General features: G+C 49.3%; 3 protein-coding genes and 3 non-coding genes across 6 annotated transcripts; 5 read left to right on the top strand and 1 right to left on the bottom strand.

Moving 5' to 3' along the window:
• Positions 1-422: 422 nt before the first annotated feature.
• YALI1_A17927g (uncharacterized protein) lies at positions 423-3,059 on the top strand (the record flags this gene model as incomplete). Its single annotated transcript, XM_500176.3, has 1 exon — positions 423-3,059. The coding sequence occupies one exon, from the start codon at positions 423-425 to the stop codon at positions 3,057-3,059; it is 2,637 nt and encodes an 878-aa protein (XP_500176.3).
• Positions 3,060-5,541: 2,482 nt separating this feature from the next.
• YALI1_A17876t (uncharacterized protein) lies at positions 5,542-8,532 on the top strand (the record flags this gene model as incomplete). The annotated part of the gene is made up of 1 exon (XM_068281845.1): positions 5,542-8,532. The coding sequence occupies one exon, from the start codon at positions 5,542-5,544 to the stop codon at positions 8,530-8,532; it is 2,991 nt and encodes a 996-aa protein (XP_068137946.1).
• A 2,203-nt stretch (positions 8,533-10,735) lies between these two features.
• YALI1_A17824g (uncharacterized protein) lies at positions 10,736-13,693 on the top strand (the record flags this gene model as incomplete). The annotated part of the gene is made up of 1 exon (XM_500173.3): positions 10,736-13,693. One exon carries the CDS (start codon positions 10,736-10,738, stop codon positions 13,691-13,693), a length of 2,958 nt encoding a protein of 985 aa, XP_500173.3.
• Positions 13,694-14,375: 682 nt separating this feature from the next.
• On the top strand, positions 14,376-14,449 carry YALI1_A17788r. The gene has a single exon. It is a non-coding gene; the product is annotated as a tRNA-Ala (tRNA).
• A 548-nt stretch (positions 14,450-14,997) lies between these two features.
• On the bottom strand, positions 14,998-15,079 carry YALI1_A17781r. The gene has a single exon. It is a non-coding gene; the product is annotated as a tRNA-Lys (tRNA).
• Positions 15,080-16,545: 1,466 nt separating this feature from the next.
• On the top strand, positions 16,546-16,617 carry YALI1_A17766r. The gene has a single exon. It is a non-coding gene; the product is annotated as a tRNA-Cys (tRNA).
• The last annotated feature ends 97 nt before the right edge of the window (positions 16,618-16,714 follow it).

The following is a 16,714-nucleotide window of genomic DNA, read 5'->3' as shown; positions in this document are numbered from 1 at the left end:
TACTCCTTCTTCATGATTACATAATCAAACATCACCCGGTTGTCCTAGCAACGTCGGGGACTGTGACGATTGTCGGTCAATACAAGGCAAAAAAACACAATCGACAAGTAGAAAATGAAACTCGGACCCACATTGCCCCACGTCACTCGACGTATCATCATTTTTCCCTTCATTACATCACTTATATTCGATGTTCGTTCCTGACATAAAACAAACTTCCAAAACCCTAACCCTCGCCTTCTAAATATATCCCAGTATACACGAGACGGTTCCATAGTGTTAGTAATAACGGGAGAAGAAGACGTGAGCTGGACAAGATACACGACGTGAGATTTGCTCACATTGACGACGACGAACCGACAAACTATTTCATCACGTGACCCCACCCCGCCATCTGCCACGCACGTCTGTTCTACTACTAAATGGAGACGCCCACCCGACCGCACCGTGTCAAGGTGTATGAGCTGGATTCCGGCCAATGGGTCGACAAGGGCACCGGCTACTGCACGGGCGAGACTCGAGGTCCGTCCAAGCAGCCGTATCTGGTGGTACAAAACGAGGACTGTTTCGGGTTCATTCTAGACACCCATGTGACGGGATCCATTCAGTACCAGAAGCAGCAGGATACGTTGATTGTGTGGAGCGAGAGTGGCCGCAACGATCTGGCGCTGTCGTTCCAGGAGGCCAAGGGCTGTAAGATCATCTGCGATTTCTTGCTCAGCATGATTCAGAAGAAGTATGCTCCAGACATCAGTCTTGTGGCGGTCATCAACACCGCCGATGGAGGAGAGGTCCATGAACCCATCAGCGTGCCTCTAACCATGCCGCCACCCCCGGATCTGCAAAACCTGCTTACTGTTGAGGAGTGCTTGACGGCTGCTGTTGTTTGTGCCTCTCAATCGACCCGCGACCAAATGATCGGCTTTGTGATCGACCACGACTACATTGGCCTGTTACATCCGCTGCTACAGCAGGCCGAGGACCAGCATCTGTTGCAGCAATTGCACCATTTGTGCTGCGCAGTGAAACGGCTCATCCAGCTCAACGACTCTCAGATCCTTGAACAGCTCCTTTCCGACGACCACATCATGTTCACGGTTGGCTGCCTGGAGTATGACCCCGAGTACCCGCGACTAAAGGCCAACCACCGGCAGTATCTACAGAACGAGTCGCGGTTCAAGCAGGTGATTCCCATTTCCAACGCTGCGATTTGCGACAAGATTCGCCAGACGTTCCGCATCCAATTTCTCAAAGATGTGGTGTTGGCACGGCTGCTGGACGACCAAACCTTTACGATTCTCACCAACATGATTTACTTCTCACAAACGGAAATCATTGGCTGGATTTCCGGCGATGAAAACTACCTGGAGGCGTTGTTTGGGCTGTTTGAGCATGAGGACGAAGATAGAGACTTCACTCTGGACGCCCGCAACGCAGCCAATGCACCGGACACGGAGGAGATCAACTTTTGCAGTGAAGACCTCAATCCACATACGGGCGTTGACCTCCAAGAACCTGCCACAGAACCAGATACCCCGAACCGCAAGAACAAAAGAGATGAGGAGGATGTCGACGTAAACCACGAGGCAGAAACGAGCCCAAAGAAGCTCAAGGTGGAGGTTTCGGAGGTGGAGGTAGAAGGAGATCTTGAAAACAGCTCACCAATCACTCCCACTCTACCGCAGGAGTTTCCGACGCTTCCGCAGCCTACTCTGTCTTATTTGACGCCAAAGTTTCTTGTATCGGACGAAAAACGACGAGAGGCAGTGCGGTTCATTCACACATGCTGTTTAACGGCCAAAAACCTGCAAACTCAGCAGAGATCTGTGCTTTTTGGACAGTTTATCAAACACGGACTGTTTCGTCTGGTGGCGTTTGCGCTCAAAGACGACAGTATTCTGATCCGAAGTCTCGGGACGGAGCTGGTGGTGACCCTAGTGGACCATGATGCCAATCTGGTCCGAGGAATCGGGCAAACTGCAGAGATGGCTGCCGCCGCTGGAGGACCAGGAGATACCACCCCCGACGTGTCCATGATGGACGTGACTAACATCGTTGAAGAGGCAGTGGATCAGCCGGCACTACACAATATTCTGATTGATTTGCTGATAGCGGAGCGCGACATGGGGCTTCGAACGCAGGCTGTGGAGACGTTGAAGGCGCTGTTTGACCCCGAAACCGGCGAGCGTGCGGAAAAGTATATTCGACAGCTTTACAATGGCCCGATGCTGAGACTGTTTGGGCCACTGGTTGAGGAGTCGGGCTCGGATTTCACGCTTTACGAGCACCTGTGTGACCTGCTGAGCTTTTGTTCAATCTCGCACGGCTTCATCGCACGGGATTTCTTCATCCATAACAAAATCTGGGTCGCCATGTCGCGCTTGGTGTTGGTTTCCAACAAGCAGATGCAGCTGGCGGCGATCCGGAGTCTCAAGGGCGCGCTGGTGGGCGGCGACGAGTTGGTTCTATCGCACTTGATTGAAAATAAGGTGTTTGGACCCATTTTGACGCTTCTGGTGCAGCTTGGAAACCGCAACAATCTCATGCACTCAGCGTGTCTCGACTTTTTGCATATCGTGCGAGTTGGTGTCACCAAACCTGAGACCCGTGCTTCGATGGCACGTGTCCAAGCCCATCTTGTCGACGAGTACACTCTGGAGTTACAGCAGCTTGCATACACTGGTGTGGCCACTACCCTGTTAGAGATACCGCCTCCGGTACCTGGCTCAGACGACACAGAGCCTAACTCGCCGACACAGGCCAAGGCCCAGGATTCGCTGCGATCGCGCAACTGTCTGGTCAAAAATCCGACCTCGTCCACTACGCCCAAGCGACGGCTAGTGGCACGCACCGCTGAAGAGCAGAGAGAGGCAATTGAGGCCGTGAGAAGGAAAAATATTCTGGAGCATCAGATGAGGGAGGAGCGAGAGCGCGGGGCTCAAGGGGACAGGGAGCAGGGCTCGGAGGCTCCGCAGACACAGGAAGGTGTGGGGGAAGAGACCCAGGAAGGGGTGACTTCGAGTGTAGAGATGGCGCCTGCAGTAGGTAACCTCAGTTAGTGCAGTTAGGCGCAGTGTATAATATATTTTATTAGGTAATGGTCATAAGTACATGGAAAGGGGCTAATATCGAATACACCAAGGCATTTGTCACTTGTGTATATTAGATTTATTAGACGTGTTGATGTTCTCAGTGTGTAAAGGAAATGACACTGTCAGCAGCTCCAAAAGAACCACATTTCAAAATCCTCAGCAGAGAGGGTGAAATTTATACTTCCGTTAGATGAGACCCTTTCAGTTCTGTAGACTTGTACTTGTAGCGCGCGTTGGTATCTAGACGCTTCTGACTTCCCAGTATTTGAGAAAGGGCGTCAATACCACTTTTTTATCCACAGTGGTACTCTGGCTCGTAACCATCGCTAATGTCTGTGCCAGTACTTGAGCCCTGGGTTGAGGCCTCACCGCGATGGATTCTGAGAGTAGCAACCTCATCTTTGAGACAATTGTTCTCAGTGAGAAGGGCGAGAAGACCGGACTTGAGGTCACAGATCTCGACGTAAGTAATGGACTGAAGATGGTTGTAGTTGGCTCTGAGCTGAGACAGTTCCGCGTTGAGGGTGTTGTTCTCCTGCTGAAGACGAGGGAGCTCTGTTGTGAGCATATCGAGCACATGGTTCAATTTGTCGACTATTCCATCGACTTTGGAAACGCTCTCACTGGACATTAGAAGGTATGGGTGATGTTTTGGGGTATCCGGACGATTGTGGGTATCAGTGATTGTGGTGGTTAAGAAGAAGTGTTTAAGTGGAGTAAAATATGACCATGATATAAGCGCCGTTTTGTTACAAGTAGTCGTCGTACAAGTAGGAGACTGTTTCCTGAGCATTTACTATACCGTGACCATTAGAGAGAGATCAGTGAACAGATACTTTACATTCTTGTAGTCACTCTAACAGCTCAAGTTCAAATATACAAGTACAGTACAATTAATTTACAATAATTTATTCCTTATGCCTACAGTATATAATTCCTTACAGTATATAGTTAACAGTATTTTTTTTTCTTCCTGCATATACATCATTTAATTATAACTTTGCTGTGAAAGAATAACCTTTTGAAATGAATGTACACTTACACGAATATTTACTAATTAAACACGTTTAGTGTCATGGGTCCAACTTGGCTACCTATTTCCAGTAAAAAAATCATAAAAAACGTTCAGTCCGTGTTGTATGTAGGTCCACATAACTTCGCGTGTATATAGTTACAGTATATAGTTACAGTATATAGTTACAGGTATATAGTTACAGTATATAAATATATATAACACCTTTGACCACCCGCGTGTCATCGTGTCCCTTGGGGCAACCCCTCCATTGAAACCCCTGCGAAAAGCAGTTTTTTTTTTTTTGATTCGCATCCCCGAAATCAACAGACCGGCTCCGGCCAACCCCAAGAAACGGCTCGGCCAACCCCAGAAACGGCTCCGGCCACGAACCCCAAAAAAGGCTCCGGCCACAAAACCCCAAGAAACGGCCCGGCCAACCCCAAAACGGCTCCGGCCAACCCCGGAAACGGCTCCGCCACGAACCCAAAAAACGGCTCCGGCCATGAACCCCCAAAAACGGCTCCGCCATGAACCCCAAGAAACGGCTCCGGCCACGAACCCCAAGAAACGGCTCCGGCCACAAACCCAGTCATTCAGTTGATCTGTCAAAACGATAGGTGTGGAGCGCTACCTCAAAAGCCAAAAATCGCTACCAAGTGCAAGGTTAAGATGTGGTTGAAAGCCTCGGTGGATTAAGTCTTTCGATCAGGTTTCTAGGTGTCCTGTTAAAACCCAGGATGATTTTAGTTGTCAACGTCTTAATGCGGCCTGTCCTGATGAGACTACGTGGATTATGACTAGCGTCGAAACACTACCATCGAAGAAGATGGTGGTGGTGTAGTCGGCGTGGGGCTAGTCTATTCCGAACGTCACCATCACAAACTTTACAACAGTTTTTAATACTTCCCAGCCCTAGACAACAGACTGTGTTTGGCCGACGTGCACATCAAAGGCACCGACAGACACCTATCGCTGATCAACGTATACGCACCAAACGAGCAGGGAGCCTCCCCCTTCACTAACCGGCAGTTCTACCAGTCACTAGACGACTATCTACGCCTCCATCCCTGCCAATACCCCCTGATAGCGGCAGGCGATTGGAACGCGGTCGCCTCCAACGACGGCAGGATTGGCGAAAAAGTGACGACTCACCTTAAGGACTTCTTAGCTAACTGGGACTTACTAGACACCTACACTCTAATCAGCAAACACAGAAAAGGCCTCTACACTCACACCAACAACAGCCGCGGAGCTGGCAGGCGCCTGGATCAGCTGCACATCTCTTCGACACTCTCACAGTGGATCAAATCCACACAACTGGTAACCAACAAGCAGGGTCACAACATCACGAAGTCCTCTCACCACGCGGTCCAATTCGTCTTTAACTTTGGCAACCTCACCCAGCGACAAGACAGAGGCCCAGGCACCTGGAGGATGCCCTGGTGGGTTTTTGATACAGAGTACATTGCTTGGCTCAAGTTCCACGTCAAATCCATTCTGAAGCGATATGGTCCTTTGAAGCCCAGCCTGAAGCTGCAATGCCTGAAAGAAAACATTAAGGTCACCATCCAACAGGAAGCCAAAAACCGCGCACTTCGAGATTCCAACCACCCAGACAACAGACGCCGCGAGGCCCTCATGGCAACAGCCTCAGACTGGCAAGCCTACCCAGCTAACGAGCCATACCCGATGCTCCATGCTCGGGTCGAACAATCCAAGCAACAGATGGAGATCCACTCCCTACGGAACCACCAAGGCCGAGTGAAGACCGACACCTCCTCTCTCTGCGACATCTCAGCTCGATACTTTGACAACATCTTCGACAGAGCTGCCGATATCAACGACACCGACGACAGCGCCTTTTTAGACCTCTTCCCCGAAGAAACCCGGAGGGTGAATACAGCTAACCCAAGCCTGGACTCGTCTTTTACCAAGGAGGAGATCTTCGATACCATCAAGGCGTCTACGCACAACAGCGCGCCAGGGCCAGACGGCATCCCGTACAGGTTCTACCGCGACTGCTGGGATGAGCTGGGGGACTTGATGACGGACGTCTACAACGAAGCTGGAGCCGACTCGCCCATCAGCACCGAACGCAACACCGCTATCATCAAACTACTGTACAAGTCGGGAGATCAGGCCGACATCTCCAACTACAGGCCTATTTCTTTGATCAACACAGAGGTGAAGATCTACACACAGCTCATTAACAAAGCCATCCAGAACATTCTTCCGGACAGCATTCACGGCGCCCAAAACGGTTTCGTACCGGGTCGACACATCACTAACAATCTCGACACCATGGATCATTTTTGCAACGCCTACTCCCAGCTGAACATGGGTTGGGTCGTAGGATCACTGGACTTCCGGAAAGCCTACGACACTATCAGCCAGAGTTGGGTGATAAAGACGCTTCGAAATGTGGGTGTCTCGGAACTGATGATCAACCGTATCCTAGCTGTACAACAGAACGCAGTAACGAGAATCAACATCAGAGGTGTCCTATCTCGCCCAGTCCGCATCAAGATCGGAGTGAGACAAGGATGCCCTCTCTCTCCAACCCTCTTCATCATCGCAGTAGACGCACTTGTGCGTCGTCTGGACCGAGAGATGTTTGGACTGGCCCCAGGCCTGCCACTATCCCACCACCACACCACTGGGCACAGGCCGCCACAACCCCCTACTCACCCGGAGGCAGTGGCAGCTGGACACATGAAGGTGTCGGCTTTCGCGGACGACATAGCGGTGTTCCTCAACAACATCCAGGACGTGGCCACGGTTGGTAGAGTGCTCTGCCTCTTCCAACGGGTCTCAGGCCTCACACTAAACCCGTCAAAGACGGTGCTTCAGAAGATCGGCCCCCCCGATTGTTTTGTTCCACTAACCTTTATTGACGCAGAATGGCAGCGAACAATTGACGCCACCTGGCCAACCGACAACAACACACGACAGGCCCCGACGCTCCGGACATCTGACAACATTTTCCGGTACCTCGGAGTACACTTCGGAAATCGCGAAAGGTTGGACACGCACTACGCTCAGATCAAGGAGGACCTCAAGGAGTCGCTGCGACGCCTTTCACTATGGGGTCTCCCCTATTACAGCAAGGCGTGGATGATCAACATCTACTTCTTCTCGAAACTGAATTTCCTTGGACCCTACGTCAGCCAGATCGACAACACCTTCATCCGAGAGCTGAACGAACTAGCGTGCGACAAGATCAACAAATTATCACCCGACAAAACACGCAAAACCTTCAGCAATGGTTTCATCCAAACTCCGGTAGGCAGAGGAGGACTGAACCTGCGGGACATGGGACGTTTCATGGTGTGCCTGAAGGCCGCTCGGGCTTACAGGTTCTTCCATGGCTCATCGCCGGCCCTTTGGGACTGCACCTTCCAGTTCTACAGCAGAACTCACAGTCTCACACAGGAAAAGCCACACCAGCGCGTCGACTGCCGCTTTCCGACAGGCCAAGCTTGGGGCTACGCAGCCTCCCCCACCATGCGAGACGCAATCAGAGCTTCTTTCGAGCTCAACAAGCCCCTCACCGCGGAACATGCCAACCCTCGAGAAGATCACGAGCCCTCTACAACAGACACAGTTAATCACAGAATCTGGGAACGAAACCAGGTGAACGTGAGAGCAGCAGAATCTTTCCGGGAAGCACACGTCGACATCGCAGCCGCGAGACGATACCATCCGGTCAGAATGGTGTCCACAGCGGAAATCGACCACCTCCGGTGGAGCATGGGACCACTTACTCTAGAGAACTTCATGTTTCACAAGACCTCGTCTCCCGACTTGCCAAACTTCCCACACACACTTGCACGACCGAAGAAGTGGACTCAACGAAGCGACTACGGGGGCATCTCTGACGACATGGTCTGGCAGGAGGTAATGCATGACCTTCGAAAACACTACATCGCCGACGCCAACAAAGCACAAGTTCTTCACCTCATGCGGATATCTCGACTTCCGCTCGTGAAATGGAGATACCCTGACGACCACGTTTTCACCAAGAAGAATCCAGGATGCGGGCTCTGTGATAAGGCCATCATTCAGGATCTGCACGAGCATATCTTCTGCAAGTGCGAAGTTCTTCTTTCCATGTTGACCAGGATGAAGATTCCGTCAGTGGACTCTCTAAAGGACTGGATCTTTACCGAGTCGAAATGTGGAGTACTCCCCTCTTTCCCAGGGCATGTGAACAGTGACGCCCCCCGGAAACATCAACAAGTCAAGACACGCAAATATCTGCGGGAATTGGCTTATGGGATCTGGAAGATGGAGAGATCCCTCCGGTACTCAGGGGACGACGCCACCCTGGGACATGTCCAACAGGGTTTGCTTCAATTCCTGAAGGAAGCCCAGATGTGTTTCTACGATGGACAACCGCCAGCACTTCACGATGAGCGAGAGTAGACACAGTAGCAAGCGTAAAAGGCGGCCGAGGCCACCGAGAGAACAGCGTAGCAGGGCGCGTAGTCACCACAGGGGACGCAGAACCAAACCAATGACGAAGAAGAACCACAAGGAGAAGTTTTCAAAGGCAATGCAAATGAAGAGGGCAATGGAAGGATTGAGATTAGAGAACTGGAGACTGGAGTGGCGTTTTCCCGATGAACGAACAAACACGCGAAGCTATGTGGACCAACATACAACACGGACTGAACCAGGTTTTTTTATGATTTTTTTACTGGAAATAGGTACGTGCCAAGTTGGACCATGACACTAAACGTGTTTAATTAGTAATATTCGTGTAAGCGTACATTCATTTCAAAGGTTATTCTTTCACGGCAAAGTTATAATTAAATGAATGTATATGCAGAAAAAAAAAAAAATTACAGTATGTACAGACTGTAGGTGTAAGTAGATAACAAAGAACGGAAGAGTACTTGTACTCGTACTCGTACTTCAGCACATTCAACCACACACTGTCAATCTCTCGACACGCATGCTAAAAGAACCCCTCTTTGAAACGTCAGTCTTATATGTACCCTGAAGCACTTTCAGGAACAGCATATATAATAATGTGCTAGGACTGCACCTTATGGGGAATCCACTAAACCCTAAACACCCGCTGTTACCTCGGTAATTTGCACGTGAATGGTATAAGTGCTACTTCTACTGTCCCCGAAGTGCTCATAAAGGCACAAATTTGTGTCGTGATTGCCCCTAACTCCCGCCAGGACCTCGTAATATCCGGTTCACTTTGGCGCTGACTAAGCTTATCATGGAGACCTAAATCCTAAGTTATTAGCATCAGACAACTATTTTGTCCAAGTCATTGGAACAGGCCGTCTTTGCTCTCAGCCATGGCGATGCGCAAAAACATTGTGTTTCACGAGCCGAAACGCGTATCCGAAACAGAATGGCAGTACCCCGAGACTGGCAGCATATGGGTACATGTCCCCACCGGATGGCGAAGTCCCGATGAATTTTTGGACTGGTGCAAGCAGCTCAACGCCAAGTTAGACACTACTAAGCGATATCGCGTGTCGCAATCAGGGCTAACGCGCACATTTTCCGTGCTATCAATCTGCGGTCTAACAAGTCAGAGCCAGGCGTTCATGCGGTCTGAAAGCCTGCGAGTCATTGAGATTCCCGACGAGATGATTGTGGATGTGCGGGGCAATCTTCTGGAGCCCCTGGGAATCCGCAATCGCGATGGCATCACCTATTTGAACGCCGATACCAGCACGGAAAGCATCACAAATACAACTACCACAGAGCCAACCACAGCCGATACCACAGATACAACCGCGGCCTCAAAACCAGCAACCACTGCAGATGGCAGTTCAACGACAAGAAGCACAGCTCGCGACAATGCTGTGCCGACCGCTGGAAGCACTACAGAGCCGCCCAACACGACGACTGCGGAACCGGCCACCAGCTTCTCCAACAATCCAAGCCCGCCAGTGTCCCTGCTCAGTCCGATTCCTCCAGCTGTAGAGACGATCGCATCGTCTACGCCCCAACAGAGTGAAAGTCCCATTGTGCGGTCGCCTGTTGTGCGGCCCAGTGACAGTGCACCAGCTGCTTCTACAGCCGCCACTATGGCCGAAATAGTTGCTCCTCAGCCTGTAACAACGGAATCCTCATATTCTAAACCAACAGAAGCCATCCAGGCGGGATTCCAGGCCATCAATGGCATTAGAAACTCGCTGTTGACGTTTCAGGCCAACCCCCAAGTCAGCCAGCCTCAGCAGACACAGCAGACACAGCAGATACAGCAGAGCCACAGCAGCCACAGCAGCCCACAGCAGCCCACAGCAGGCCACAGCAGCCACACGGCAGATACAAGCAGCCAACAGCAGCCACAAGCAGCCACAGCAAGCCCACAGCAGCCAGCAGCCGCCAAAAGCAGACGCCACCGACACAACAGACTCAGTCGATACAGCCGGCACAGCCGACACAGCCGGCACAGCCGACACAACAGTTCCAAACGACGTCAAATGCGAGCAACAATTGCGGCTACAAGACGCTTTTTCTCTGCATTCCGTATCTAAGGGCCGATCGAAAGCTGGGCCTATCGAAAATTACCCAATCGCAGCAGGTGGTTCCCTATTTCCAATCGGTTTCGCAATTTCGAGAATGGGTCCAGAGGCTCTTCCCCACTCACTACATGCCTGCTGACATGTATGGCATCACTCTCGATCCCTCGCAGTTGTCGGGCTCGGTTGATTCCATCTCCACCAATCTTATCCCTATCACGCCTGCGTTCCAGGGTTCTCCCCACTGGTTTATTTACAGCTATTCACCTAATTCGATTGCGTCACCCCAAAACATTGCCAATAGCACACATTCTCGAACTAATCCTGCGAGACACCTCGCACCCCAGCAACAACAACTGTCTGGAATCACTCAGCAAAACTGGAACCGGATGGTGGACGTGTCGCGAAAGCACACAAATATTTATGGCTTGATGGATAAACGACTGCAGGCGGTAGAGAAGGAGCTCGCTAGTCTCAAATTCAAGCTAGGCGCTTTGGTTTCACTTGAGCCCCGTCAGGAAGCCGCTGATCAGCACTGCATCAAACTCGGCAACCGGATAGATCAGCTCCACAGCATGTTGAACCAGATGGGTGCAGAGGTCACCCATACTGTCAACTCTCTTCAGAATCGAGTTGAATCCGCCCTATCTCTTTCTGGCAACAACAACAACAACAACAACAACCACGCCACTAACGCTAACGACGCTGTGGTTACTCCAGAAAAGCGCGCCTATCCTTTTGAAGAAGAACACTTGACGAAAAGACGCCGAAGCGAGCATTCTAATAATATTATGTTTAACTCCGAGAACGGGTTTGTTCCTCCGCCCATCTCGCGTATGTTGAGCGAGTTGAGAAAGTTTCCCACATTGACGTGTGTAAATCCCAACTCCAAGATCACTGCTCGGTTTGCAGTCATGGATGGCAAGTGTGTCTTGTTGGCAGGCTCCGAGGACAAGTGGGAGTTTGGGTTTGACGACGACGATGTGGGAGGCAGTGAGCCAGTCCACACGTGTGACAACGCAAACAGTTCTGCCAAGGCTTCTCCCGAAATTACCACTCAAACGAGTATCTCAAATCCGAGCGCAATAATCGACGCTGGTAACTCTGCTCAGGCTTCACCCGTGGTTCAGACCTTCTCAGTCGCACAGTCCTCGCCTGTTAATCCTGTTACCCAGTTGCATCCTTCGGTACATGCCCCACAACTACGAGGCCCTGTGAGCCCTGCAGCACGGGGTTCATCGCCTCTGCTTGTCTACACTCATACTCATCAGTCTCCGACCGTGTCTTCTCCTTTAGTTCAGTGTGTGCACCCCCAGTCTCCCTCGGCTCCTGCCCCTACCTTGACGTCCGCTGCTGCTGAAAACGTGACAGTCCCTGCTTCCACTCCGGCAGTTCCTTCAGTCCCTGTGGGTGCCCTTTCTCAAGCAAATGCCACTGGTGGGTACGTGGAAGTACCCTCTCCCGTTGAGAAGGCCGCGCCCACTCTTCCTGCAGCTGCGAATCAGGAGTTGAACAACCTGTCACCTGAACCCGCGCTGGCTCCCGTCACTGTGGAGACCCCCACAGCTGACCGTGCTAGAAGCGGCTCTGAGCCTGTCTCTGGGGCCAAGCAAGTGACAGCATCCGATCAAGCCTCTACAGCTGCTGCACATGGTCGTGTTTCTGAGCCGGCTGCTTCCGATCCTGCCTCTCAAGCAGCTGCTTCTGACCGTACTTCTAAGGTATCTGCCTCACCAGTGGTGACTTCCGCCTCAGACATGCATATGCGACGAAACGAGGCCCGTAAACAGCGCCAGCAGCTTTTGGAGCAGGAGAAGCGTATCTCTGACTCTATCACGGCGTCGTTCGCTACCACAGAGAACTCTCCCGCTATCGCTCCTACTGCACCACCTCCTCGTCCTCACTTCTCTCAGTTGGATGAGCGCACTCTCGAAAGGAACAGGGAAAGAGCCGAAGAGGAACATTTGGAGCGAGAAGAACGTGAGCGACGGGAGATGGTACAGCGAGACGTGCAAGGACGTCGTAAGGCTGCTCAGAAAGCTCAGGCCCGTGCCAAGTCTCAACTTGCGGATGAACATGCTGCCCGGGAAGCTGCACACGAACTTATTCACGCCCGAGTTGCTGCTGAAAGGAAGCGTGCTACCGCTGAGGAGGCTGCTAGGAAAGCGCGTCTGCAGGCCGAAGCCGAGAGACAGAGAGAGGAAGAGGCTGAGGCTGAAGCGGCACGGCAGCTGGAGCAGCGGGTGGTAGAACGGCGGAGGAAAGAGGTTGAACAACAAAGGAAGGAGCAGGAGGCCGAGGCTGAGCTTCGGGGAGTTGCTGAGACTGCCAAGTCTGTGCAAGAGGCTAGCAGCAAGCTTTCTAATAGGATCAAGAAGACAAATCAGGCTCGCGATGTTGCCGCAGCCATAATCCATCGTCTGAACGGCAACAAGGACGATGAAGAGAGTGGATCGCAGTCTGGTCGCGAACAAGAAACAACTCCAGTGGCATCTGACGCCTTTTCCCAGTCAGCTTATCCGCAGGCTACTACTGCTGAATATGCTTCCAGTGCTACCGACACTGCTTCGGCTTCTACAGGGTCGTCTATGAAGGAGCGAGCTGAGAAGATGCGCCAGTTGCGAGACAAGCAGAAAACCATGCAGCCTATCAAGACAGAAATGAACTCTGCGACTGACAATGAGGCCAATGATAAGTCTGTCAGATCCAGCAAGCTGTCCGAGAAGTCTACCGAAGGACAAAGGAAGAAGAGGAAGAGTGTGGACGAGAGCAGCGGAAAGCGAGCGGAGACTCTGGGAAGGCATATCGAAGACGCTCAGAAGCGTCCTGACGGCGTCAAAAAGCGACCCGACGTCACTAAGAAGATTGTCTCCAAGAAGGGCATCTCCAAACCCGCTCCTTCCACTGCCAAAATGAGTATGTTTGAGCGTCTGAAGAAAGGCATTCCTGGCGAGATCCCGCCACCTCCTCCACCGCCTCCTAGGTCTTCTAAAAAGGGCAACAAGCGTAATTCCAAGGAGAAGAGTAAACTCGCAGTGTCTTCTGATTCTTCGTTGTCAGATGCCATCTGGATCGATATCAGTGATTAACTGGGAACATGTGTGGGTACACTTTACAGCACAAGTATTTATTTCTATCAATGTATTAATTTGGGGAATACCAGGGTAATTAGCTGTCGTTAAACAAAAACATAAAGACACGAAACCACTTCTAATGAGTCCCATATAGACTTCAACGCCCAAGTGAACTCCTAATCGCCGTTACTACTCCATTAATGGCTTCCCTTTGTTACTCTAGTCAAGTTCTTACACATTAGTCATCACAAGGTGCATTCACTGATCTAGGGATTCAGATAAATCCCAGGATCCGACTCGTATCTGCGCATTCAAGAGAATTCGAACATTTAATTTCACTCACGTCGTTACGCCCATTGATCATGACCTTGGCGGTTTTCGTTTAACAATATAAAGTAAGATTCCAATGGAAGTTGACGAAGTATTCAGGTCAGACGAAAACAGTAACAAGAAAACAAGTGACGGTAGAGAAAACCTGGGTTAACAGAAAAACCGTAAGTCACTAGGCTTTAACAATGAAAATACACAACATTACTCTGTTTCAGCTGGACTTTCTCGCCCTTGTCTAGACTCCTCCATTCTCAGTTTTTCAATTTTTTTTAATGCAGAAAAAAATATTTTAAGTTTAATTAAGTTTAATTTTATCAAAAACTTTTTTATGCTTAAGTCTGCAGTCGTCAACCTGAAACTCATCTTTGGGCGTCTGGTGTAGTTGGTTATCACATGCGCTTAGCATGCGCGAGGTCCCCGGTTCGATTCCGGTGTCGTCCATTTTTGTCTCTCTTGCTAGAAAATGACACTCTTAGTTCCTTTGCCTGTTTCTACAAGTAGACAATTTGCATGTATGTAGAGTATTCAGGTTATGATGTTGTTAAACTTAAAATCGAACTTTCCAATGCCTGGAGATTCATATTGGTACTGGAATAGAGCTGTCTATGAGTGGAGATATTGTTTTTGGTTCGATTAATTGTAAAAGCGCTCTAAATAAATCTTTTCCACGCAAGTTTTACGACAAATCACCCAACAATACACATTGAAATATTTTATGTTAAGGTTCTTATCAAAGTTGTTATCGCTGAAAAAAATTTGAGCAGCTAAAGACAGACATTAGGTACGAGTATTGACGGTGTTGTGAGCGTGTCATCAAGTGAAACGGCAGCCAGTCGATATACTCAAGTCGGCAGACAAGAAAACCGAAATAAATCATAATAGCTCGAGCGTCACGTCTTTGAACATGTCTTTGCACTGGTCTTAACATTGCCTATTGTACATCTTAGTAAGACAAAAAAAATACCCAGTATATGGACTGCCAAAAAGAAAGCCCGACGTGGGGCTTGAACCCACAGCCTTGAGATTGCTTTGAATAAGAGTCTCACGCTCTACCGATTGAGCTAGCCAGGCCGGTTGTGGAATCTCGGGACGTTTTGACATGGACCATGTGAAGGGTGCTGACTAAAACAGCCTTGTTTAGAATAAAAAATAGATCTCCGAGATCGCCAAAAAGAAACAGGAGTAATACCGGGAGCACAATTTTCATACACTCTTTTGAAAACCCGAATCGGACTCCAATGTGCTTGTTCAACAGTCTCTAAGGTCATTCTAGAGTTTTTCAAGAAGAGGAAGCAATCGGGTAGTCTTCTGAAGGGATCGGGCAGTAATTCTCTTAATGCTGTTCTACGGGTAAGACAGGACAAAATAGTTGTCTAGACCCAAGATAAACAGACGAGAAAGGGATTGGTAAGGTTTAAATGTCGATGAGATATCAGAGACTGATTGTTTTGTTTCCTCAAACTTCTACCTGCGAACGGTGAAATTTCTGATATCGTCGTAGGGAATGACTTTACCATAGATTTTCGTTTAGTTTCCACCACAATGACCGAGCATTCTCACCTCTCCAATCAGTTGCTTGAATTCATGTTCCTGACTCCTGTATCCGTAACTAAATCGGTTTCGGTATAAAGTGAGGAACACATACAAGATGGGCTAGCAGTTGCAAATACTATAGTAAGACAAGCACCGGTTACTCATAAGTACTGGTTACTCATAAGTACCTAGTACCCAGTAGCCCTTAAATTTCAGTTTCAAGGCTATTATCTGACCGTCTGGACTATCTGTCACGTCTGGAGTTATAAGGATCAGTTAGCAGAACAGGTATTTAACGATCATTGGGTATTCTGACTATGTCTATCTTTCAATTTTGAACTTTCGGGGATTATATGAATGTAATCACCTACTGTAACAGCTTGTATTGGCTGAAGTTCCAACGTGTTGTATACATACAAGTGCGGTATATGTATGATAGCTCTACTATGGCTACGAAACATCATTGGGACTTTTGAAGGTGAATTTGAATGAAACAGCTTGGATCAACCAGTAATGATTCAGCATATACCAGTTCGACTTCCAGGCTAAGGAAAGACACCAAGGTTGGAGGTTTGACCAATTGGAATATGGTGTAAACTATAGATTATCAGGGCATACCAGGGTATCTTCAGTAGATATGACTGATAAAATCAACAGTCAAGGTCCGCATCACTGTGGAATTGAGTGAATCGTGTTTTTTTTCGCGGTTTTTTGGTGCGTTTTATTTTTTATTTTTTTTCTAATGATTCATTGCAGCTAATTGTAGTAAGCCGGGTTATTGGCGTTCAATAAATACACTTATACATCGTTTCGGTGTGAGCTACGAGGCGCGTGTAAGTTGGCTCGTCGACGCTTCATCTTGTTCTTGTCCTTGTCGTGGTCTCGTGGTTGTGAATCAAGGCGTTTTTTTGTTTTATTCTAAGGATTTTTTTTATTCTAATGATTCTGGATGACTAAGCAGTCGTGGTGTTAACAAAGATAATTACCTAAAACTTCATATATACGGTCCTATGGCACAGCGGTAGCGCGTGAGATTGCAAATCTTAAGGTCCCGAGTTCGAATCTCGGTGGGACCTCTTTTTTCTTCCATAAATTCAATTTTTGTCACTTTATGGCAAATTAACACGTGACCAGATATTGTTCATGAAATATTTTAATTATACTAACTCTGCT

The sequence above is a fragment of the Yarrowia lipolytica genome, chromosome 1A (genome assembly GCF_001761485.1).
Source record: "Yarrowia lipolytica chromosome 1A, complete sequence".
Taxonomy (NCBI): Eukaryota; Fungi; Ascomycota; class Dipodascomycetes; order Dipodascales; genus Yarrowia; species Yarrowia lipolytica.
The sequence above is the reverse complement of the archived record's forward strand: the minus strand, read 5'-3'. Positions and strand labels throughout refer to the sequence as shown.